Source organism: Argopecten irradians, chromosome 7, assembly GCF_041381155.1.
Source record: "Argopecten irradians isolate NY chromosome 7, Ai_NY, whole genome shotgun sequence".
In the NCBI taxonomy this organism is placed as follows: domain Eukaryota; kingdom Metazoa; phylum Mollusca; class Bivalvia; order Pectinida; family Pectinidae; genus Argopecten; species Argopecten irradians.
The window spans coordinates 29,362,194-29,389,490 of record NC_091140.1 but is presented as its reverse complement, the minus strand read 5'-3'; the positions used below and the strand labels follow the sequence as shown (position 1 = coordinate 29,389,490).

Here is a 27,297-nt window from a genome sequence, read left to right as displayed (position 1 = left end):
TTTCATATAAAATTATAATCCAATCTGTATATGTACCAGTAACAATGCCAATGAGACAACTCTACATATTGTTACTCTAGTAAGCGACAGAAACATGTTTGTTCCAAAAAAATGTCATATTTATCTGTTTATAATTTAGTTTAACGTTGTCAGTGACAAGAACGCGCTTAGAATGGTACCTTAATGGCAAATAATTTGAAACAATGACACTTCGAATGTACGTATGAAAGTCAGTAAGGCATTACAATAGCGTGCTTTTGGTTATAAGCAAATAAATGTGTAGACTTACCGTATCATTACTTGATTTTCTCCGACTTCCGTTTTAGAAGGCAAAGGGGAGATAACTGTAATGTTAATTCGTCATTCCATGGGGAGATAACTCTAAATACCAAACCGAGCATCTGTCATCAGAGCCGTCGACGATGGCGGAAGGGGGAGTACCACCCCAGCCTCCCGTCAGAAGACCACCGAGACCTTCTCCTGATTCGCCGTCAGTTACATCACTCATTGGTAAACACTTCTTATATTGAAATAGATATCATATTTCATGACAATATCGAAATCTGGATTCAATTGAACCATTCTTATATGTCATACTTCAGTACAGTTAACAAGTTACAGTATTACTTATTAGGCCTAGTAAACAGTTAAGTTACTGTAATTTATCACAGTTGCACGAAGTTGTGTCTTTATTATAATATAATATATCACTCAACTATATATGTTTCTGAATATACATATACTAATATTTTTTTAAATATCATATCGTTATATTTATATATATATTCTTTTAGATCTGTAGAGTCTTGTATTAATATTTTTGTTACAATGAATATATGATACTTATAATATTAATTTGTACATTTTGTATTTATTTTAAAGACAGAACTTCAAGCACCTGTTAGTACACAGTTGCGAATTATGTACAAGCCTTAATCATGAATTAAAGTACTACTAGTAGTGACAACCAGGCCTTAATTGTGATCTATACATGTATATATAGTTTAATCTACATGTATGTAGTATTTATATCAACTGTACATTATTTCAGTCCTACAACATGTATTTTCCACAGTATTTGACTTGTTTTGATTTTCAAGCTTCAAATTTTAATGACAAAAAATGGCATCAAAATACATTTGTACAAAGTCTTATACAGTTACAGTTATCATCATGTACATACACAAACATACAATGTATACACTCTCCACTGTGAATAGTTAAACCTGCATACACATCATCAATCATGTATTATTTTGTATCAAGATAGTTTTATTAAAGAATAATATTAATGATACAGTGTGCAGTTACATATCAAGATTATACCTCCTACATACATCTCCATGTAGTTGTTTTTAGTACATCAAGTACATCGAATGTATAGATAGAATAAAAAAAAGCTTAAATGTAAGCTTGGCGCTTTTACATTATTTGATGGCCCACATTCATCAGCAAAAAAACAATCTACTCCATTAATAATGTTTCTGTTCAAATATTGAATGGCTAATCCCAGTTGAAATTACTCTTTATGGTTTATTTGTATTGTGCATGTATATTTTGACAATTGATAGACTTAAGAGGGGTCTCTTAAATATCCGAAAGAAGTTGAAGCTTGAGTCTCATTTAGTCATTACTTTGTATTTGTACCTCACAAAAATGCTTTTTTAAATAATATTCTATAATATTTTCAGAAACTATAAAATAATTTGTGAGTTTATATTATGGGCATTAGAGTCACAAAAAGTTTATTTGTATTATTATTTTATTTTTTTTCAGATATGGATCCAGCACCTTCTAATTCATCCATCCAAAAGATTCCTTCGCGGCCAGCCCCACCCATCCCAGGGGGAAGGGCACTCCCGAAGCCTCCTGATCCAGGGGGTAGAGTCCCTCCAAGGCCGCCTTTTAAACCACCTGGTAATACACTGAATACTAATTGAATTTCCCTACTAAAATAGCTATTACAAACCAATAGGACAATTTTGTTTCTTGGATTTTATCCTCAATTGATCAAGTTATTTTAGTATCATAATAGCTTTACTTTATCTTTGCGTAACTTACTTCCTTAATTATAAAGCAATTGGAGTAACTATATACTAGACTAGCCTCTGATGATTCAAAAGTTTTGGATGAGAACGTTTTAGCTGATTTTTATTGCTAGGTTATCTCCCCTAGTTTGACACTGGAATCAGACTGTCATTTACAGAGACAAACATTATCAAGCCAAATTTAGAAATATTTTGCAAGGGACAGGTAGTGAATCTAACCAAAAAATAACTTTTAAAAGAAATATTTAGACATGAACTATTTACAGAGACAAACATTATCAAGCCAAATTTAGAGATATTTTGCATATTCTAGGGACAGGTAGTGAATCTAATCAAAATATAACTTTGAAAAAAAATATTGAGACATGAACTTGCAGTACAAATAATTTTTATTTGAAATTAATTAACAAAAGTTCAGAAATTATTAAAAATATTTTGTACTCTATAATAACATTTACAGCCACATCTGTACCCAGGCCTGAATCAAAAAAGGAGAGTAGTACAAGAACTAAGTCAGAACAGACCAAGATCCCTTCCAGGCCTGCTTCTTATTCTGCTGAAAAAACAACAGCAAAAAGGTTTGCTCACATTTATATCAATCATATGCCTCATTCGACAGGCTATTGGCCACTTCCTGTATACTGTCTTTCAAACCAATGCGGTATTCTACAATACTGCTAAACAGAATAAGCATTTGTTAATTTCTAGGTCGATTTAAAAATTTAAAAACACAAAAATATACAGTGGAACCTCCCGAAACCGATCATGGTCGGTGCATATAATTTCGGCCGGTTTAGAGAGGGTTCGGTTTGGAGAAGTGAAACGAATACCGATCATTACGATCTGGATTTAATCAATCTGAAGCTGTTTTTTATACTAGTGTACAGCATGTATGGTTAGTGTTCGTTAAAACAGACCGATATTGATTGTTAATGTGAATGTTATCACAAAAGAGAGAAACATACATTTAAAAGGAATGGATTTCAACAATCTTGACTTTGTTACCGCTTATAAACGTGGTTTAGTTAGTTAGTTGCGTGAATGTTCTTGGGGATGTTCTCATCTGCACTAACCTACATACGGCTTCTGGTTACGTCAAGAATCAAATTATAAGCTTATGGTCTAATTACATGATGATCAGTCGATGCCAGTCATTATATGACATAGTCATTTTCTAAAACAATACATGGCTTCAGCTTCTTCATACAGATAAGTTACGTTATCCGATTTTATGCAGCTAATATGTGTATATGAACAAAATGACCTGTAAGTGATTTGAATAAGACGTTCAAACTTTGACAAACAAAAGTAAATTTCTTTTTATTAATCTAGCTACAGTAAACAATATATAGGCGTAATAACGTGTGGCACATTATTGTAGCCGAAGCTTCGCACGCTTAAATATCTAAAAGTAGCTCAATGTGTTTGAGACATGATTAAATCCTTGGGAATTGATTACTACCTTAGACCATCTCGGGATTGATAATTACCGATGGATGTACAATGTATTTGTGGTGACCTAACTGTATAGCCTTCACATGATTAAATATACATATGCCCCATCAGGACATGGCATCGCGGACAACTATGGTACAGAAAGTACCCCGGTCGGGATATGTGTATTGTTAACGTGTTGAATCATATATAAATATTTTGATCAGACCTCAATGCAATCTATCGGTGTCGCTCAGGTAAGGCCAGTTTTCAGAAGTGTATTTTAGTTACATTTGACTATTCCGATCGCAAAATCGGCCCGTATTCAGAATTTGGAGAGATCGGTTTTGGGAAGTTTTATATACTATTAATAAAGAGGAATTCATTCTGTACATGACATCCATGTTCAGTTTCTAGAGGTGATCGGTTTTGAGAAGGTTCGGTTTTGGGAAGTTACACTGTATTTCTGTAAAATCTACAATATCAGGCATTAAGATCAAGTGGAATAGGAGCATGCATACATCATGTTATTTCTGTATTGTACATACAGATTTTATGAAAATTTTACAGAAAACCATATAGCCGGTTATTTTTGTTTTAAATTTTCATGACTTGATCTAAAAATTAGAAAATCATGTGTAAGCGATTTTAAATTTCCGCAATATGGATTTAAGGGTAGATATCTTTCAACCATTTTTCAATATTTCATGGATCAAATTTTCCCGATCCAAGCAATGTGCCGCAAAGTCAAATTGCAAAAATATTATCCCAGGGAAAAAAGACCAGCTATATAGTGAAATAATTGGAATAAAAATTCAAGCACTCAGCTGTTATTATTTCAGGCGTCCAGAAATTACAATAGTCTGTGCAAGACCAATGAGTGAGGTGGGATTCAGAGACCAGTCAAAGCCGTCTGTTGTTAGCCAATCAAAACCATCCCCAGGTAAAATTGATACAGGGTTCCATCTGACCGAAAATCTCTGCCAGAATACTACATATCTATGTATCATGGATGTTTAAACACATTCAACCCTGAATATTATCTATCCATTTGTCATCCTTTCACATTTTCTGAACTTCTGATAATCTTTACACCAAATTTGAGTTTATACCATGATGCAGTATCAGTGATCTGTCATCTATCAACATTTCCTTTAAATTTCTACAACACATTGATGATGTCATAAAGTACTTAATAGATTTGAGCAAATTTTAGTTATATACATCATAGGTAGAAGGGGAACATTGTTATTATATTTATATTGACTCTGACCACCAAAGTGATTTTGTATTGCAACAATGTCCTGAGCTTTAGAAAGAGTGATTTATGTGAAAATACATGGAAGTCATACACAGATTTTACAACCATTGTTGCCATCATTATACATCGTTATTTTATAGTAAATGATATTTATCATTTTATTTTATTTCAGAGATAAATCTACGCAAATTGCCTGCAGTACCGCCCCGTACTGACAAAACACCTGAAGACCATGGCGCTGATGGAAATCACCCAGCTCCACCTATTAAAACACCTCAGCAGTTACCTAGTCGTGTTCCTCCTTCAGCAACGCACCCACCACCTCCTTCACCACGTCCACGTGTAGCAGCAAGGAATTCATTATCAGTGTCTGATAAAAAAGTTTCTCCTTCAGCTCAAAAGGAATTATCTTCTGTTTCATCAGATAATACATTAAATGTGGACGAACATATTGTGCCATTGAGACCACAGAACTTGCAAACAATCACATCAGGGGCAGCAACTTCTGATGACACCACAACTTCAGTCAAACCGCAATTTAAAAAGCCACTACGTCCAACAATAATTCGACCTCAGAAAAAAACTCCTGTGACTAAGGAGTCGTCTGAAACAAAAGTGATGGCACCATCTGCTGGTGAAAAACATAATGAGAAGGGTGATAACTCAAATGAAAATGCTCTCGATTCGGAAAAATCAAATATGCCAGCTGCAGTGTTAAGACCAAAACCTGTCGCCAGGGAAAGACCAAAGTCTATGTCTATAGCTGACAGTATAAAACAGTTTGAATCTAAGACGAATGATCAAGTCATTGTGCCTAAAATAGCTGGAGACAAACCGCCTCCATTAACCCCCAAACCTAAACCCAATATCCTCCCAAAACCCAGCAAGCCTGGCATTGTTTCACCTGTGGAGTCATCTACATCACCATCTGTCTCCTCTACTCAAACAACATCTACTACATTATCTACCATGACATCATCACTGTCCTCTAACCTGACACCTGTTGTTTCTTCTTCATCGGAGGCTGTATCTTCAGAACATATTACTGAACCTGTGCATGCACCAATAGAAGATACTTCTAAACAGACAACTCAAGCAGCAAAGACTACAAAAAGGCCAACTATAATCCGAGCACCACACAAGCCCAGACGGTCCTCTGGTGATGAAGATGACACAAGTATTGTTAAGGATGATAACAAAGAAACAAAGAGTCCAGAGGTTGAGGTCAGGCGGCGTGTGAAACCATCGACAGATGATTTTCTAGTCAATAAAAACAATAAAGCTCCACCGCTTCCCAAAAAGCGACCAGTGTCTATTGCAGGAATTCCACACAGTTTTAGTTTACCATCTAATGATCAGAACGAGGATAGCCTGGATTTAAACACAGATGATCAGCCCAAGCCAAAACCTAGATCTAACGCTGAAGATAAAAATGGTGATATTGTTCACAGGCCAAAGATAATAGGACGGCCTCCTCCACCTAGTGTGACAAAACCCAGTAGACCTGCGGACACTCGACCAAAGTCTCTAGTCATAGATGATGAATCTCAATTGGATATTCATAATAAACCACATGAACCTCAGAGAAGCCACCCTCCACCCCGACCGACGAGCTTTGATCAGAGACTTGCAGTTACCAAACAAGCAGGTTTATTATCTTTAATGTGAATTTGTAACTGTTCAAAGTAGTAATTTAAGTTCTTTAGTGTTTGTTCAGTGAAAAAGGCACTACAAGCTCTAGAAAAAGTTTCATAAATTCCAATTAAAAAAAATATCCATGAAGAATTATTTTTGCAGATTTTAAAATTGATGAGAGAAACTTAATATAAGCAAGGAAAGAAATTAATTTGCTTTGATGAACTTTTGTGAATTTACTTTGATTGCAAAATTAGTAAAAGAAAGTTTGTTTACAGTATATTACGTGTAATACAGTATATTACGTGTAATACATGTAACTACTACAGTATATTACGTGTAATACAAGTAACCACTACAGTATATTACGTGTAATACATGTAACCACTACAGTATATTACGTGTAATACATGTAACCTCTATGATTCTCTTGTATTCTGCTTGATACAGCATCAAAGCCTCCTGTAGGACGACCGCCACCTCCGACACCCAAAGACAGGTCGACACTTCAGATAGAATCTGAAGGTAGGACTTATAATAAAAATTACCTTCAACTATATCGGAGGCTACACTGATAGGATTATTTAGTTGATTTGTATTAAAACTCCTATCAACACAGGAACATAATTAATGCAAACAGAAATATATTCTCCCTTGCTGGGAGGTATCAAATGTGACCTCATTATTTTGTGAACTCAAATTATGCTATGTTTATTTTTTTAGATATGACATTATGCACACAAATACATGATGTAACAAACAATACCTACCCGCAAGGACAGATAACTCTGTGATAAGCAAATGCAAGCAAGGACTATACTATTAATGTTGAAGAATGTGATGTAGATTATATTTAATGATCTGTTTTAGATACTGAGAAGAAGGACGGACAACCATCCCCGGCCTTAGCTCCAACACGTCCTCCAGCAGTATCTTCTGTTAAAGCAAACTCCAGGTAAGGTCAAATTTGCCCATTTTCATCCATTAACAGACTCCAGGTAAGGTCAAATTTGCCCATTTTCATCCATTAACAGACTTTTCTTCTTCTTGATAACCATGGCAACAACGATCATTTTATTGTGCAAATAACATGCTAGGATGATGGTCTACTAATTAATCATAACAACTGCTAAATATGACATCTATGATGTTGATGCTATCTAGCTGACAGATTTAAATACAGTTGCTATTTTTATTGCCTAATTTTCATGTGTGTGTATTTACAAAAAAAATGTGTTATTGTTAATTAAATTAATGTGTACTGTACAGCTATATGTACCAAGAACATACTGGTCTTAGTCTTTCTTTAAGAAAGTTGAAAACAAGTGTACCCTAATTTGATATGTTTTAAATGTTATTTATAGGAACAAGGATAAACCAGAGAAACAGCAGCCTCCAAGGCCTGCCTCGATCAGACGTACAAGTAAGTATTATATCAGCACTTTGAACAAATGCATAAGTCACTTAAGTGTGTAGAAGTAAGTATTATACACCTAAACTGATAATTAGCGATGCTACAGTTTTTTATATGAAATTAAAACTTGGTCCGAGAAGTCATGTCAATACTGCTTTTAGTACTCATAAGTATTTAAATTCACAATTTTATTTAAAACGAGAGATGCAAAATATTTGGGATCTGGTTAGAAGCGCCTTTACATTGTCTTTCAAAATGGCTGAATTATTTCCTCCCAAAAATAACCTACTATACGGTGTATATATCTACATAGTACATTGTACATATACAGTTTAACTTGTCTAAACCAGATCCTTGTATATTCCAACATAATATTTTCTTAATTTATTAGTCCCTGCCGGTTAAAATGGAGGGGGACTATAGTGTTTGCCCGGTCTGTCTGTCTGTGGTTTCCAGATTTTGGTCAAACTTCACACAATGGTAGCATATGAAACAATAGAACTTGGAATTGAATTTAGGGTCAAAAGGCTACTAAAAAATGGATTGTTTCACAAAAGATTAGTTTCCAGATGAGAACTTGAGAATACATCAAATGAAGTGATTGATTTTGATCAAACTTCACACAATGGTAGCCATATGAGAGAATACAATTTGGGATTTAATTTGGGTTCAAAATGTCAATTGCAAAGGCCACTGTTACTTAAAATATATTTGTTTCACAAATTTTAGTTTCCGGACAATAACTTGAGAACACATTAACAGAATTTGTTCAAACTTTATACAATGATGGCAAAGGACGTGACACAACTTGGGATTCTTTCTATGAGACATCTGGTCATAATTATAACTTGCCATATAGATTAGGAAATGTAATTGATGGCAGGGGACATGTATTGCTTGCAACACTTACTGTAAGCTTGTTTAGTCTGGAAACCTGGCTATACCAACCAAATATGCTGGTCCAGTTGACATCTGGCTTAAACAAGTTTCACTGTATTATGCAGTGTATGCATGTTACATTATATACAGTTAGTTTTTATTTTTACTCAAAGGTTTAACAGAGAGCTCAACACCTCCTGGCCTCCCGCCCCGCCCCACCCCAGGGCACCCTCTCTATCACTACATGGCTGCAGTGCCACATGGTGTAGCAATGCACGATTTTGAAGGAGTACATGATGGCGACTTAGTATTTAAGGTGTGACATCAGACACTTTGGAAACTTAGATTTTCAGAGTTCTGTAAATAATTACGATTAACTTCAAATAATTTTGGAGCAAATGTAATTCATAAAAACAAAATGCCACAAAAAAGTTTCTACTATAGCTATAAATCATGAAAATAGTTTAAATGTTTTTGAATTCAAAAGATACAGGTACACAAAATATGATATTCATGAATATCACTGATGCTGATTTACACTCTTTCTTTTACTTCTGACTTTCACAGGCTGGGGACAGAGTCCTATTAGTCAGTCAACTGGATGAGGCGTGGATGCGAGGAAAGGTTGACGACCAGGAAGGAATTTTCCCCTCTGAGTTTATACAAGTTGTTATACCGCTACCCAACCAGGTTTGTACCAAGGGCTAGAAATACTTTAAACTAAATCTCTTTCGCAGCTTCTAAATATTGTGATTTCCATTTCAAAATAAAATTGCGAAGATTAACATTCACAGATTTAAAATTTTAATGGAATTGTCAGTTAATACCAATGATGTAGATGTTTATTCATGAATTTACTCGGATCACTTAATTCACCAAACTAAATCGCACACGAAAGTGTAAGATTTAATTTCGCGAATTTCACGATCAAAGTAAATTTGCGATAGAATACTCTTACAGAAATATAAGGCCTCTGGCACACAGTTGCAGCAATATTGCAGCAATATAGCAGCAATATTGCTGCAATACATACTTTTCGCATGCAAATGAGTTTGCCGCATGCACTTGCCGCACCATAGCTGCACACACTTGCCGCACCAAAGCAGCACACACTTGCCGCAATAAAGCCGCACATAGTTGCAGCAATATTGCTGCAACACATACTTTTCATATGCACATGAGTTTGCCGCACACACTTGCCGCACCATAGCTGCACAAACTTGCCACACCAAAGCAGCACACACGTTTGCCGCAACAAAGCCGCACATAGTTGTGGCACCATAGCCGTTAGCTTCCTGGTTTATATTTAAATAAGTACAAAGGTATAAATAGAAAAGTTTGAAAAATCACAAGAGTGATTCTTTTGATTCTTCGTACATGCATTATGCAATGACCTTTTGAATTCACTTGGTGATGAAATTAGTCTTAATCTTGAAAAAGAATTACCTTGTCAGCATCAAATGAAAATCATTGTTCCAGGACACATAAATTAAATAAAGCTATAGATACATGCACATTTAAGTGTTTGTGACATAAAATGACCATAAACCAATAAAAACAATTACATTGCTTAAATTTCACCAACAAACCTTATCAAATCAAAAACAATATCAGACTACATCCACTTGTAACTTATCATAAATCCAATGGAAGAAGTTTCTATTACCTCTGTCCTTCATACACCACAACCTCTTGAATCAATGTTTGAATTGAAGGTCAACTGATTTTAACCTTTGCAAAGGATTATGGGAGTACCCATAATTCTTTGTTATACTGCCGCAATATAGCAGCAATATTGCCGCAACCTTCCTAAAGTTTTCTGTGTAGGATGCTTCTAGAACATTTTGCGGCACTATTCCTGCACATAGGTTTTTAAAGAAAAGTTTCTTGCACGAGAGCTGCAATATTGCCACAATATAGCTGCAACAAAGTATTAGTGCGGCAATAGTGCCAGAACGGAGCGGCTAGCCGCACTAACCTGCTCAATTACTGCAGTAACTTGCTGCACACATATCAGTGTGCCGCAATATAGCTGCTATATTGCAGCAATATTGCTGCACACTTAAGCTTTCTGTAAGGGATATCTACGCAGATTAATATTTTAGGCATTTATATTGATCGCTAGGAATTCCAATTTAATCGTGAAATACTCAAATGTTAATATTTGTGAACTTGTTTTGAAATGGAAATATCGCGAAAAATCAGACGCTACGAAGGATGGTTGATTTACAGTAGTTTGGTTTTAATCTGTTCCTGAATCATTTGAAATTATTGCCTGCATTTCATATAACTGTGGATAATTACCTCTCATAATCGTTTATATAGACCAAGTAAGAGAAAGAGTCTGATCCCACACTGGAAAAGTGTTAATAATTCAACTACAATACACTGTCATTATCACTGAGTTTCAGCCTCTCTAGATATCTGGTTTTATTGGCAAGGAATTTATAACCTTCATGTTATGTTGCAGTCTCCAGCCATAGGTCCAGGCAAGATAGCAGAGCCTATTGCTGCCTGGGGAGACGATGAACAAACTCCACAAAAACTGGATACAATTGGTCAAGGTCCCCGGTGCTGTGCTCGATTTGACTTTGAGGGGGAAGGAGAAGATGACCTTCAGTTTGAAGAAGGAGATTATATTCGTTTGCTGGAAAAAATCGGTGATGAGTGGGCGTCAGGCGAAATAAATGGACGAAGAGGGACGTTTCCCTTAGTGTATGTTGAAATTATTGAGGATCTTCCATTGAAAAATATTGAAGAATCACAGCAAATTACTCCTCAAATCTCTGAAACTTTATTATCAGATCATTTAGCAGGCGAATCAAAAGCAGAACCATCATGTGAACTTCCTGTTTCCACGGTTATGTACGATTTTGAATGTTCGGATCAAGGAGACCTTCCTTTGAAGGTAAGTTAATCCATTTCTATTCCTTTTATCGACCCCTTACTTTTACTGAAATGTTCAGTTTGAGTTTGTCCTTCTGTCTGTCTATCTGTCTGTTGTCAAACGTTCCCTCAATAATTGCATCAAATGTAAAACAATAATTTTCTTATAACTTGGTAACAAGATTAAAATTCCTTAAATGCTTGCTGAAAGTAGATTAGCACTTTTGGCAGGAAATTAAGGTAAAGTTATACTTCTTGGTTGACTAGACACAATACATCATTATCTGTTTAAGTGAAATATCTATGAGAATTGGGAATCAATGGGTTTGTTTTGTTGTTGTGTTTCAGGTGGGAGATAAGGTGAAGGTCATCGGATTTGTCAATGACGACTGGTTATATGGACAATGTCAAGAACAGCGGGGGCAATTCCCAGCAAGTTTCATTGATTCAATTCCAAGCAATCTTCCTCCTTTTCAACCAAATATGGAAAAGATATCCCAAAATTCTGATAAGGAGGAAAGTTCCTTAGGACATGAGAGTGACCTGCCCTTATCTGGCACTTTGTACTGTGTTGCTGTCCATGCCTTTAATGGGGAGGGGGATGAGGAGTTGAGTTTTTCTGAGGGTGACAGGATTCAGATCTTAGAGAACATCGGAACAGACTGGTGTAGAGGCAAGCTTCATGACAGATGTGGAATTTTCCCACTGAACTTCGTCAAAAAGGAAGAGGGTAAGATGTCTAGCATTTATATATACACTTACATAAATTTAAACAGCATGATTTTATTAGCTGTTTTTTATTTCATACTTACATAAATTTATTCCAGGACATTTGAGTAAACTTTGAAAAAAAAATTAATTGTCGAAATATAAATGGAAAGATGCAAAGCTGACATATTTAAATTTGTATTAGTTTACCTCACATAAAAATGCTCATTTAATAGTATATAATACAAACTCTTTAATTTTGAAAAGTGTCCATTATGGTCAAATGATAATTACTAGGTGTACTGCTGTCATTTTGCCATTAGCCCTCAACCTGTAGATCAAAAGCCTGGGCACTCTAGGATCTGGTATATCCTTATATGTAAATAACACAGGTTTGTCATAGAAGTAGGAACTCTGACTTATATAAGGTCATAAAAAATTAAACAGAATAAGCCAAGCTTAATATGACATATAATATATTATGTACAAATTGAAATATAATGAACTCTTCCTATTTGAATTGTTTAGCTGTTTCCGAGTCGGATAAGCCCCCAGTAGAGGATAAACTTACAGCTCTTGTTGGAATTGCTTTGTATGACTTTGACACAATGGAGCCAAATGAACTTGCTCTAAAGGTACGTAACTCTATACAAGAGGGGCTACTGTTAGTTACTGTACTAGACTATGTGCTACTGGTACTAAAATGGCTTTCTCAATACTCTTTGGTTTTAACATTCTGCTTTCTGATTGGTTGACGAAATACTTAACACAGCAAATTAGTGTGTTTGTGTACTTAAAGTAGGTCACCGTTTCATTTATCCAACAGTTCCCTTACCAGAATATTAGTTAAAACTTCTGTCTGATTTGATGTTTTACAAGTTTGGGTATAGAGGAGGTGTAATTTGTCCTTTTTCACCTGAGGTTACTTTATGGTTTCTTCTAGCAAACAACTATGAACATTTTATTTGTATAAATTGTATGGATATTTGTTGATTGTAGGTTGGTGATCGTGTTGTGTTGAGCGACTTTGTCAGCGAGGCCTCTGACTGGCGATGGGGAGAACTCAATGGTCGTCGTGGAATGTTTCCAGCAGCATTTGTTGAACCAGAGTCCTAAATTTAATGAACCTCTAAACACATATATCTACAGCAAACTCACTTTCATTTTAATTCACTCACCCCTGTAATATTATAATGAGCTGTTCCAGTTTTAGTTTTAGAAGAGTTCATGTATGTCTGTAGGGGTGAATGAGGAGTAACTATCCATCAATGCATTGGTAATGACAGGGTTATTAAATATTGATTGTTTATTTTCGTATTTATTACGGATTTGAAATCTTCAAATTCTGAGAAAAAGATGTGTCTTATTTAATTATCTAACTTAAACTTTGAGTAATTTATTTTCAGACAAAGCTAACAACTTATCAATAATACTACCCAAGAAAAAACACAAGAAATGAAATGTATTTGCGGAGAATGAGATAGAATTAATTGTAAATATGGGAGATCCCATCTTTATCTTTATGTTAATTATTTAGATATTGTTGCCATTGTATTTACTAATCAACACTCGTCCTTACTGCTATGCAAAATTAATTGTTGTTTTATTAATGTTAAGGCCTACACTACAACCACTCTTGCCTTTATTGTCACACATACTTTGGTTAGTGAGAAATGATAGATTGTAAAATGGTTTCTTTTTCATGATTGTGAAATTGAATAAGATTTGATTACATACATGTAGATTACGTGATAGTAATTGTGTCACCATCACTGATGGCATCCAACTGTCTTAAGAATTATTTTTTTTATTAATCATTTTCTTTTGGTTTAGAAAGTGTTGTTTATATACCTGGTAATGCATGTTTTATGAATTATGAATATTCAGTCGAATACGGTAAATAGACTTACTCATGATTATTCATCAGGGTGTTGTATGAATATTTACCTTTATTAAACTGTTGATACAAATGGATATGGAGCAAATTAAAACTGTGATATTTTGATTTAATTTCTCATCAAGATTTATTACTATCATCTGTCAAAGAACAAGATACTGTATTAATGATATTAGAAATATTCTTTAGAAAATTTTGTATTAATCTTTTGGAATGCAAACATGGAGTTTTTACAAAAACAGGATATAATATAGAAAGGGAACTTTTATACATATGCATATTCATAAAATAGCATCAAAGCTAATACATTGTAACTTATCCGAATGTCATCGGGACCAGCATACTATGCCGGCATTGCTAGCTTTTCCATATTATACAGGTTTTATATATTATGAAATATGGAAGGAAAATGACATAAAATTATGCCAGACGACACTGGGTCCTGATTAGACAGGGACTGGTTTTGACAAATTACACTGTATCTAATGACTAAGACCATTTTCCTTTATTCAGAACAACCTGTTTGACTGTTTGTTATTATTTTACTGTCATTATTTCAAACATAAATCCTCACAGACCAGCAGTTTTTGATAAAGACCTACATGTATGAGAGAGAGAGCTTTGTCAAAGCTCGTCTGAAAACAATGTAAAATCACGATATCCATATTTAATTCATAAGCGAACAACTAGGTCTTGCCAGTCAAACGGTACTAAGTGTAAAGCAAATGTATATGTTACATGTATCAGTAGTGTTTATATCCCGGCCATGAAATGGCAGGTGTGTTGTGTTACCCACGCTGTGTCCTGTCACACTCTGCTTGTACATACTGTATAGAGCTTTACTATACAGCTTGAAATTCGGGGGATTACCTTTGCAATTACTTTTGAGTATAATTGCATAAGAGTGGTAAAACTTCGGATAGATTACACAGTAACTAAAGCCCAGATGATGGTATTATAATGCAGTTATTATTTGCTAGTGTTTTGATTTCACGGATTTCAGTAAAAATACAAGTAAAACGAAAATAACCCACCTTCAAAAATTACCCGATATATAGTATATGGAGGCATAGACATATGTTTTACGGTCCTTTGTAGTTCCATACAAGGATTTTTTCTGTTAAGTTTACTGTGTAATACATTACACAAAAAATGTTGGAATTATTTATGATGTGTTGTAAACAAAATTCTAATTATAATAAGATAATGATTCAATAGTGATGTTTCTAGAGATCTGATATATGTAATAGCAAACTGGGGGTAAATAACTATCATGTTCAAATGAATGACCTTGACCTTTATTCAAATCATTTCTGTTGACATGTATGTTTTACATTGGAATTCATCAAACATACCTGACAATTAAGTTTCCTAAATTGAACCAGAGATTCATGAAATTTGCTGGTGTGAAAAAATTTATGAAAATTCCAACTTTCATGCTAGTATCTTATATCTAATTGGCTTATCATTCAAATACTGGGTATTTTGTTTAACAATGGTATGATTATAACCCCTGCAATGAAGTCTTATTTGCAGACGAGTATAGCCTTATTCTAAAAATTTGTAAAATTATTTGGGGAGTATGTCTTATTTGTGGTGTAATACAGGTTTGGAATCATATACCATAGATGGATGTCATCCCCAAACCTTGTCTGGACAACTACTCCTAAGATACTCAACCAAGATCAAACTTTAAAGTGTAATGTTGGACACCATATTAGATGTACAGGAAGGCTTTATTTTCTAAAAAGTTTTGTTGCCATTGTGTGCTTTGTCAGTGAGAATATTTGTGATTCATTTGACTGAAAATTGCATTTGTTGTGTATTTTTTTGTGAAAAGAGGCCATACACCTGATAACTGTTTAAAATAGATGTATGTATATTCTAATACAACTAACCTAAAATAACACATAGATCATTAGATTGTTCTCCATATAACAAGGTTGTAAAAGATGTATAGGAGTTTTGAAAAACTTTGGTTGGTCAAAATCAGTTTTTGGATCAAATTGATGTTGCATAACTTAATTCTTGTTAAAAATTTTATTAGAAAAGAATCAGTTGAAAATTCATTTTGTTTATACTGTAATAATGTGATATCACAATTTCTACAGATAAGCTAGATTGCCTTAAAGAGTTTGAGGTAGGGGTGGGGGTTAAGTTTAGATGTTGGAAATTAGTGACAGTGTTTACTCCAATGGTGGAGGCCAGTACAAATGTCATGTGATGCCATCAAACCCTGCAAATCACAGATCTCGTGCTGTAGGCCCTTTTGGCCTCTTTATTTTCATATATCATAATCTGGCCACTTCATTGATCTTTTTTCCACTGTACCATTTGTTTTCATCACAGAATAATTGAAAGTCCCAATAATTTTTATATGCCATGAATTAAAAGGCCTTAAAATCTTAACAAATATTTGTTATATTTACTTAAATATACATATGTATGATAAATATACTTGCTGCTTTGTGAAACTTGTTGATAAATAAAAATGATTTTTTATCTTAAATATTTTCATCTGTGATCACAAGATCCAACACATTTGAGACTTGACCTCACAAGATCTCAGCACATCTGATACTTCATCACACAAGATCCCCTTCACATCTGAGACTTGATCACACAAGATCCCCACACCTCTAAGACTTGATAACATGATATCCACACACATTTGTGACTTGATCACAAAAAGATCCCCACACATTTGTGACTAGATCACACAAGATCCCCACACATTAGTGACTTGATCACAAAATATCCACACACATTTGTGACTTGATCACACAAGATCCCCACACATTTGTGACTAGATCACACAAGATCCCCACACATTAGTGAATTGATCACAAAAAAAATTCCCACACAGTTGTGACTTGATCACATAAGATCCCCCTCACATTTGAGACTTGATCACACAAGATCCGCACACATCTTAGATTTGATCACACAAGAACCCCACACATATGTGACTTGATCACATAATATCCACACACATTTGTGACTTGATCACACCAGATCTCCACACATTTGTGACTTGATCACAAAAATATCCCCACACAGTTGTGACTTGATCACACAAGATCCCCACACATTTGTGACTTGATCACAAAAGATCTGCACACATTTGTGACTTGGTCACACAAGATCCATACACATCTGAGACTTGATCACACAAGATCCATACACATCCGAGACTTGATCACACAAGATCTCCACACATCTGTGACTTGATCACAAAAGATCCCCACACATCCGATTTTATCACACAAGATCTCCACATATTTGTGACTTCATCACACAAGATCTCAACACATTTGTGACTTTATCACACCATATCTCCATACATCTGAGACTTGATCACACAAGATTTCTGTACATTTGTGACTTGATCACATAATATCCACACACATTTGTGACTTGATCACACCAGATCCCCACACATTTGTGACTTGATCACAAAAAGATCCCCACACATCTGTGACTTGATCACACAAGATCCATACACATCTGAGACTTGATCACACAAGATCCATACACATCCGAGACTTTATCACACAAGATCTCCACACATCTGTGACTTGATCACAAAAGATCCCCACACATCCGACTTTATCACACAAGATCTCCATACATTTGTGAATTGATCACAAAAAAATTCCCACACAGTTGTGACTTGATCACATAAGATGCCCCTCACATCTGAGACTTGATCACACCATATCTCCATACATCTGAGACTTGATCACACAAGATTTCTGTACATTTGTGACTTGATCACATAATATCCACACACATTTGTGACTTGATCACACCAGATCTCCACACATTTGTGACTTGATCACAAAAATATCCCCACACATTTGTGACTTGATCACAAAAATATCCCCACACAGTTGTGACTTGATCACAAAAGATCTGCACACATTTGTGACTTGGTCACACAAGATCCATACACATCTGAGACTTGATCACACAAGATCCATACACATCCGAGACTTGATCACACAAGATCGCCACACATCTGTGACTTGATCACAAAAGATCCCCACACATCCGATTTTATCACACAAGATCTCCACATATTTGTGACTTCATCACACAAGATCTCAACACATTTGTGACTTTATCACACCATATCTCCATACATCTGAGACTTGATCACACAAGATTTCTGTACATTTGTGACTTGATCACATAATATCCACACACATTTGTGACTTGATCACACCAGATCCCCACACATTTGTGACTTGATCACAAAAAGATCCCCACACAGTTGTGACTTGATCACACAAGATCCATACACATCTGAGACTTGATCACACAAGATCCATACACATCCGAGACTTTATCACACAAGATCTCCACACATCTGTGACTTGATCACAAAAGATCCCCACACATCCGACTTTATCACACAAGATCTCCACATATTTGTGACTTCATCACACAAGATCTCAACACATTTGTGACTTCATCACACAAGATCTCAACACATTTGTGACTTTATCACACCATATCTCCATACATCTGAGACTTGATCACACAAGATTTCTGTACATTTGTGACTTGATCACATAATATCCACACACATTTGTGACTTGATCACACCAGATCTCCACACATTTGTGACTTGATCACAAAAAGATCCCCACACAGTTGTGACTTGATCACACAAGATCCATACACATCTGAGACTTGATCACACAAGATCTCCACACATCTGTGACTTGATCACAAAAGATCCCCACACATCCGATTTTATCACACAAGATCTCCACATATTTGTGACTTCATCACACAAGATCTCAACACATTTGTGACTTTATCACACCATATCTCCATACATCTGAGACTTGATCACACAAGATTTCTGTACATTTGTGACTTGATCACATAATATCCACACACATTTGTGACTTGATCACACCAGATCTCCACACATTTGTGACTTGATCACACACGATCCATACACATCTGAGACTTGATCACACAAGATCCATACACATCTGAGACTTGATCACAAAAGATCTGCACACATTTGTGACTTGATCACACAAGATCCATACACATCTGAGACTTGATCACACAAGATCCATACACATCCGAGACTTGATCACACAAGATCTCAACACATTTGTGACTTTATCACACCAGATCTCCACACATCTGAGACTTGATCACACAAGATTTCCGTGCATTTGTGACTTGATCACAAAAAGATCCCCAAACAGTTGTGACTTGATCACACAAGATCCCCACACATCTGTGACTTGATCACATAATATCCACACACATTTGTGACTAGATCACACAAGATCCCCACACATTAGTGACTTGATCACACAAGATCTCCATACATTTGTGACTTGATCACAAAAAGATCCCCACACAGTTGTGACTTGATCACACAAGATCCCCACACATCCCCACACATTTGTGACTTGATCACAAAAGATCCCCACACATTTGTGACTTGATCACACAAGATCCACACACATTTGTGACTTGATCACACAAGATCCCCACACATTTGTGACTTGATCACACAAGATCTCCACACATCTGTGACTTGATCACAAAAGATCCCCACACATCTGTGACTTTATCAGACAAGATCTCCAGACATTTGTGACTTCATCACAGAGGATCTCCACACATTTGTGACTTTATCACACAAGATCTCCACACATCTGACTTGATCACACCAGATCTCCACACATCTGTGACTTGGTCACACGAAGAGCGTAGGAAGCGGGGGATCAATTACCGTTTTTTATCAAGACCTCTAAAACGTCTAAAATGGTCTAAGGGCACTCTGGTGTTCTGGCATTCTCATATCCCAGTGAATGTAACGTGTTACTGTGTACTAATATATACCAGACTTACATCTACGTTTGTCTATATTATAAGACTCTTTCATATGTGGATATGAAGGATAGGGATATTCTACCCGAGGGTCACAAAATGTAGTAAAACCCGAGGCTTACCGAGGGTTTTGCTACATTTTGTGATTCCGAGGGTAGAATATCCCTATCCTTCATATCCACTTATGAAAGAGTATTTTTCTTTCATACCTCGGATGTTTTATTGCAATTTTACAGCTATAATATCCCGCCATTTTGAAATAAATTCGGAGAAATCGACGACTTGAAGTCAATTTTCCCAGGGGCGGATTCAGGTTTTGAGGTTAGAGGGGGCGTGTGACCAAGCAAATCAGGCGAGGGGTCTGGGGGCCGCCTAGGCCCCCAGAAGCTCTAGAATAAATGGTGCAAAATCCTGCATTCTGAGGATTTCATGAACACATTTTCCAGAAAATAATTTATGGTTTTCGTGTCAAGTGTCATATTTTTTATTTAAAGTTTTGATTTAAATTTTTACTTACAGAATTGCAATATCAAAATCTTAATATTTATATGGACATAAAGCGATGAAGGGTGCGGGTCTGGGGGCCGCCCAGAAGCCCTCGAATAAATGCTAATAAATCCTGCTTTCTGAGGACTTCATGTACACTTTTCCCAAAAAATATTTGAAGCCATGTAAAAATATTCGTTTATTATTTTTGACGTCTAATGTCATATTTTGAATATAAAGTTACAGAATTGCACTGCCTAAAATCTAAATATTTATAGAGGCACGAAGCAAAGAAAAGGATGGGGGTCTGGGGGCCGCCTAGAACGAATATACGTACCCGGCCTACTATGCATTTACATATTATTTTTGGCCAAAACAAACATAAATACCATGCTTACTATCTACCGTACCGCTCATAAAACGTCAAAATCACATTTTGTGAACTTGCCGTATAAATTCCCTTCTGAAAGACCTTCATATGTATAATGTAAACAAATAATGCCTCGATGAGAATTTGATATTTTATGTGGTTCGTTTTTATTGCCTAGTAGGTAAGCTATATCAAACAAGTACGATAAAATGTAAAACAAACGTTTTATAATGGTTTACATAATCATCACTTTGCTCCATTTGCAGTAATAAGGAACAATTGTAGCTCTAAAGAAGACACCATTTTTCAGTCTAAAATACTTTTGAGCTACAATATTGCAGCTAGGGGTCGCCTATTGAAGGTTTTTATAGGACTAATAAAAATGTATGTGAACTTTTTTAACGATATAAGCTTTTACTTTTATACATTATTTGTCGGATTAGATAATTTATTTTCACTAACATACACAATCTTCATAATTCGTGTATTGGACAATGACAGAAAAGTAGGCTAGTGGTCTGTCTATGGCCAGACGCTGCCTGGAATTATTACTATCATCCTGTTTTCTAATAGGGAGCCTTTTGTCATGTGCATTAATTTTTTAACAACGTTTGTCCCATCTTATAACATTATCGGTAAGATATGTTTTTGTTGAAACAAAAAAAGAAGGCATCTGGCCATGGTGTGCACCCAGACCCCTAGAAGCTCTCATTTTCTGTCGCATTTGGTTCTCCATTTGGTTTGATTTTCCACTTTTTTCTTTACACACATTTTCTTAGGACAAATAAAAAGCTTCTAGAAGCATTCGACGTCAGTAAAATCTTGTAACTGGCGTTTTGAAAGTACGCACACATTTGTGAATTGATAGTCGGATTTAATACATGACTTTAATGCTGAATCAAAAATGTGTATTATATCATTAACAACCTGGAAAACGAAGGGCATGACATATAGTCAACCAGCGAAGACTCATGGCCAGCTACAATTCCTTATACCCACCCCCTCCCCCTTTTCTTTTATTTGCTAAGGATATCGAGATATAACCTGTCAATATTGAATATTAATTACAATAAATTATCTAATATATTGGGATTTTATCGTTTTTTTTTAGGAAAAAGTAAACACTTGAAGGAATTTACATTGTACCTTTTAAGCGATGGAGATAAAATCTAATGTTCGTGCATGTATGTACCACAAAGTCGAATACATTTAGATTTTAAAATGATAACATCAAACGGTAAAGGTAGGAAATGGAGCTTTCTGTCTAATTCTCACTCTTTATCTAATTCCTTATTTTTTCCCCTTTTCCTTTCTCCCTCTATTTTTTCTTTCTTCCTTCTTTTCCTTCCCTCCCCTCTTTCTTTTTCCCTTCTTTTTCCCTTTTCTCTTTTTTCTCTCTTCTACATTTTATTTTAGGGGGGCGTACGCCGGGTCCGCCCCCCTATGGATCCGCGCCTGTTTTCCATACATGAAAATTTACGTGATACTTTCATAACAAATTCCGTTGTTTGCATCTTTCATAGTAAAACCAGTCATATTCGTGAAAAAAAACAGTTAAAATTTTGCCGAGGAAATAGAGATTTTGTTGATGCCGTGACATCACGAGGCTTTATTGTACGAGTAGCCATGGCGACATGAGTGTATTGCCCTGGACCAGCCAGTATTACACCCGTAGGTATGAAAAGAAATATATATATATAACCCTCGATGGTTGGTGGATCGGAGGTCCCTAATATGGTATTGTTAAAGTGACTAGTATCTATAGACGGCGATGAGCTTGAAATTTGACAGGTGATGCAGAATCGGTAAGTGAGCTGGGGAGAGTGGAGTAATGGTGTGGAATGAGACAGATAAACTACAGACTGATGGTGCGATTTAAAAGGGAGAGTGAAGGAAGGGTAAATAAGTAGAAAAATACAATCGTACGATGTATGTATTGACTATTTACCACTTTTTCATGTCATAAAATACATATTATATAACATCGATGGATGGAATGATTAATTTTTACTAACGACTTCTGTAGTTCCACTCTTACTTTAATTCATAATTGATAGATCGCATACGATCTCATTGTGCTGGAAATCGCCACGGCAAAAGGTGACGTTTATGATGAAAACAACTTCAACATTTGTACCTCGCAACCATAACGCAAATGAAAGTTGAACGCTATTGTGTTAAAAGCACGGGAAGCAATAAACATCTTTATTCTGTATCAAGGAATAAGACGGAATCTTGGCGGCGAACTATATTGATAATCACTATTTCTACCTTAAAACCTCAAATACCATTAGCAGGAGATTGACGCTAATGGAAAAACGAAGTCAGGGTTAAATATTGTGACCAATCTGATTTGTCGAGGTAGACTATTACATCTAAGACTGACTCAACATGCATGCTTCCTTCGCCGTGTGTCGAGTTAATCTTTGAATCAACTTCCGTTATAAGTTGATGTCTAATAGGTGACGGAGGTACGTTTTACTCAGAACTACAATTATTGTAATCTAGATATTTGTATCCGGTCGCGGCTTTTCGCGCTAAATGGACATGAGTTATACCGTAGATAATAATTATAAATGTCCAATGTAATATCATCGAAGTAAAACCTTATATTATCATGATTTCACATGACAACAGGTTTTCATTCTTTTATACAGTATTTAACGTATATACTGTTAATTAGCCAAATTCGCATGCGATTTAATTTCACAGGCAATATTGGATATCACAAAAAAAAAAAATCTCCGCGAAAATATTTCAAATAGATACAGCAGAATGAACTAGCTAGAACCATAGAAGCTATAGTCTACATCGGTAAACAAAACGTTGAAGCTGTTTAACATAAAACCGCGAAATTAAGTCGGCGCAAAAATTTATTGGTTTACAAAAACACGCATACCGTAAACCGTAATGTACATACAAGTAGAGTATCCTCGATACTCCAGGGGTTACTTTCACTGTCATAACATACACCCCTGGAATGTGTCGTAACGAAACTTTAGGCTATTTGTTCGAGAACAGATGAGCAGGTATTTTGGTCCTTTGGTGTACATTAGATGAATCGAATAACGGTACACTGTGTGGCTTTGAAATTCGGCGTCACTCTCTCTCTAGGAAGTCTCGGAGCAGACCTGTGATTGGTCAATTTTTCTTTCCTGAGCTGCCTCCAGTTTTACCATGAGAAAGGGGTAGAAAACGACGAAATCTTTAATGGCAGTGAAAGTAACCCCTGGAATATCGACGACGATATAGTGTAAATATAGGCGCTACCATAAAATCCAACACACTGCTTACCGGAGTGTCTTAATATACAGCGTCAAATGTTAAAACAAATGACAGCGGCTTTGATCCCCGACATATGTATGGCTGCTATCTGTTGACAATGCCACCGGTAATTACCAATAGAGTGGAGGTAAATGTAATGTAACTGAGAGGTATTTATAGATTAACCAGATCAATGACCACGGCCAGATAAAAGGATGCGTAATTACTGGGATGGATGTTTAAGGACGATGCTGGCCTAGCTATATGTTGATTAGTCTGTGTAAATCTGTGTTTGGTGGGACTATATAGCTACTAGAGTACGACTGATGAACTGGTGAGTATCCAACCGAAGGTTATTTATCAGGTAGATCTTATTTTATGTATCAGTTTATCGTTGAATGACATGTAAATTGATGTTATTTATCAGTTTATCATTGAATGACAGGTATATTGATATTTATCAGTTTGAAGAACAGGTATATTGATGATATTAATCAGTGTATTGTTTAAGAACAGGTATATTGATTCTATTTACCAGTTTATTATTAAAATACGTATATTGATGTCATTTATCAGTTTATCATTGAGGGGCAGGTATATTGATGTTATTTTTCAGTTTATCATTAAAGAACAGGTATATTGATGTTATATTTCAGTTTATCATTGAGGGGCAGGTATATTGATGATATTGATCACTTTATCATTGAAGAACGGGTATATTTGATATTATTTTTCAGTTTATCATTGAGGGACAGGTATATTGATGTTATTTTTCTGTTTATCATTGAGGGGCAGGTATATTGATGATATTGATCAGTTTATCATTGAAGGGCCAGGTATAGTGATGTTATTTATCAGTTTATCATTGAAGGGCCAGGTATAGTGATGTTATTTTTCAGTTTCATCATTGAAGGGCCAGGTATATTGATGTTATTTTGATCAGTTTATCATTGAAGAACAGGTATACTGATGTTATTTGTCAGTTTATCATTGAAGAACAGGTATACTGATGTTATTTATCAGTTTATCATTGAGGGACAGGTATATTGATGTTATTTATCAGTTTATCATTGAGGGGCAGGTATATTTGATGTTATTTTCAGTTTATCATTGGGACAGTTTTTGATCATTGAGGGACAGGTATATTTGATGTTATTTATCAGTTTATCATTGAGGGACAGGTATATTGATGTTATTTATCAGTTTATCATTGAAGGGCCAGGTATAGTGATGTTATTTATCAGTTTATCATTGAAGGGCCAGGTATAGTGATGTTATTTATCAGTTTATCATTGAGGGGCCAGGTATATTGATGATATTGATCAGTTTATCATTGAAGGGCCAGGTATAGTGATGTTATTTATCAGTTTATCATTGAAGGGCCAGGTATAGTGATGTTATTTATCAGTTTATCATTGAAGGGCCAGGTATAGTGATGTTATTTATCAGTTTATCATTGAGGGGCCAGGTATAGTGATGTTATTTTTCAGTTTATCATTGAAGGGCCAGGTATATTGATGTTATTTATCAGTTTATCATTGAAGGGCCAGGTATAGTGATGTTATTTATCAGTTCATCATTGAAGGGCCAGGTATATTGATGTTATTTATCAGTTTATCATTGAGGGGCAGGTATATTGATGTTATTTGTCAGTTTATCATTGAAGGGCCAGGTATATTGATGTTATTGATCACTTTATCATTGAAGGCCAGGTATATTGATGTTATATTTTCAGTTTATCATTGAAGGGCAGGTATATTGATGTTATTTATCAGTTTATCATTGAAGGGCCAGGTATATTGATGTTATTTATCAGTTTCATCATTGAAGGGCCAGGTATATTGATGTTATTTATCAGTTTATCATTGAAGGGCCAGGTATATTGATGTTATTTATCAGTTTATCATTGAAGGCCAGGTATATTGATGTTATTTTTTCAGTTTATCATTGAAGGGCAGGTATATTGATGTTATTTATCAGTTTATCATTGAAGGGCCAGGTATAGTGATGTTATTTGTCAGTTTATCATTGAAGGGCAGGTATATTGATGTTATTTATCAGTTTATCATTGAAGGGCCAGGTATATTGATGTTATTTATCAGTTTATCATTGAAGGGCAGGTATATTGATGTTATTTGTCAGTTTATCATTGAAGGGCCAGGTATATTGATGTTATTTATCAGTTTATCATTGAAGGGCCAGGTATATTGATGTTATTTGTCAGTTTATCATTGAAGGGCCAGGTATAGTGATGTTATTTATCAGTTTATCATTGAAGGGGCCAGGTATATTGATGTTATTTGTCAGTTTATCATTGAAGGGCAGGTATATTGATGTATATTTTATCAGTTCATCATTGAAGGAAGGTATATTGATGTTATTTGTCAGTTTATCATTGAAGGGCCAGGTATAGTGATGTTATTTGTCAGTTTATCATTGAAGGCCAGGTATATTGATGTTATTTGTCAGTTTATCATTGAAGGGCCAGGTATATTGATGTTATTTTATCAGTTTATCATTGAAGGGCCAGGTATATTGATGTTATTTGTCAGTTTATCATTGAAGGCCAGGTATATTGATGTTTATTTGTCAGTTTATCATTGAAGGGCAGGTATATTGATGTTATTTGTCAGTTTATCATTGAAGGGCAGGTATATTGATGTTATTTTTCAGTTTATCATTGAAGGGCCAGGTATATTGATGTTATTTGTCAGTTTATCATTGAAGGGCCAGGTATTAGTGATGTTATTTGTCAGTTTATCATTGAAGGGCCAGGTATAGTGATGTTATTTTTCAGTTTATCATTGAGGGCATAGGATGTATTTTCATTTATCATTGAGGTAGGTATATTTGTCATTTTTATCATTGAAGAACAGGTATATTGATGTTATTTTCAGTTTATCATTGAAGGGCAGGTATATTGATGTTATTTATCAGTTTATCATTGAAGGGCAGGTATAGTGATGTTTTTTATCAGTTTATCATTGAAGGGGCCAGGTATAGTTGATGTTATTTGTCAGTTTATCATTGAGGGCAGGTATAGTGATGTTATTTTATCAGTTCATCATTGAGGGGCATGGTATAGTGATGTTATTTATCAGTTTATCATTGAGGGGCAGGTATATTGATGTTATTTTTCAGTTTATC

The 27,297-nt window shown here is 35.3% G+C and overlaps 2 protein-coding genes across 4 annotated transcripts in view; one reads left to right on the top strand and one right to left on the bottom strand.

Annotated features, from left to right (window-relative positions):
* Positions 1-395, bottom strand: part of LOC138328078 (E3 ubiquitin-protein ligase HERC2-like) — a 96,956-nt gene extending 96,561 nt beyond the window's left edge. For all 3 annotated transcript variants that reach the window (XM_069274689.1, XM_069274691.1, XM_069274690.1), the window contains exon 1: positions 290-395. The gene's annotated coding sequence lies outside the window, so the exon portion shown is untranslated. The remainder of the gene's footprint in view (positions 1-289) is intronic.
* LOC138328080 (SH3 domain-containing protein 19-like) lies at positions 355-14,145 on the top strand. Its single transcript, XM_069274692.1, has 14 exons — positions 355-510; positions 1,777-1,917; positions 2,509-2,626; positions 4,325-4,425; positions 4,916-6,391; positions 6,829-6,903; positions 7,249-7,333; positions 7,743-7,801; positions 8,845-8,987; positions 9,239-9,361; positions 11,142-11,579; positions 11,906-12,287; positions 12,794-12,900; positions 13,265-14,145. The coding sequence occupies exons 1-14, from the start codon at positions 423-425 to the stop codon at positions 13,379-13,381; spliced, it is 3,453 nt and encodes a 1,150-aa protein (XP_069130793.1). The 5' UTR covers positions 355-422; the 3' UTR covers positions 13,382-14,145.
* The last annotated feature ends 13,152 nt before the right edge of the window (positions 14,146-27,297 follow it).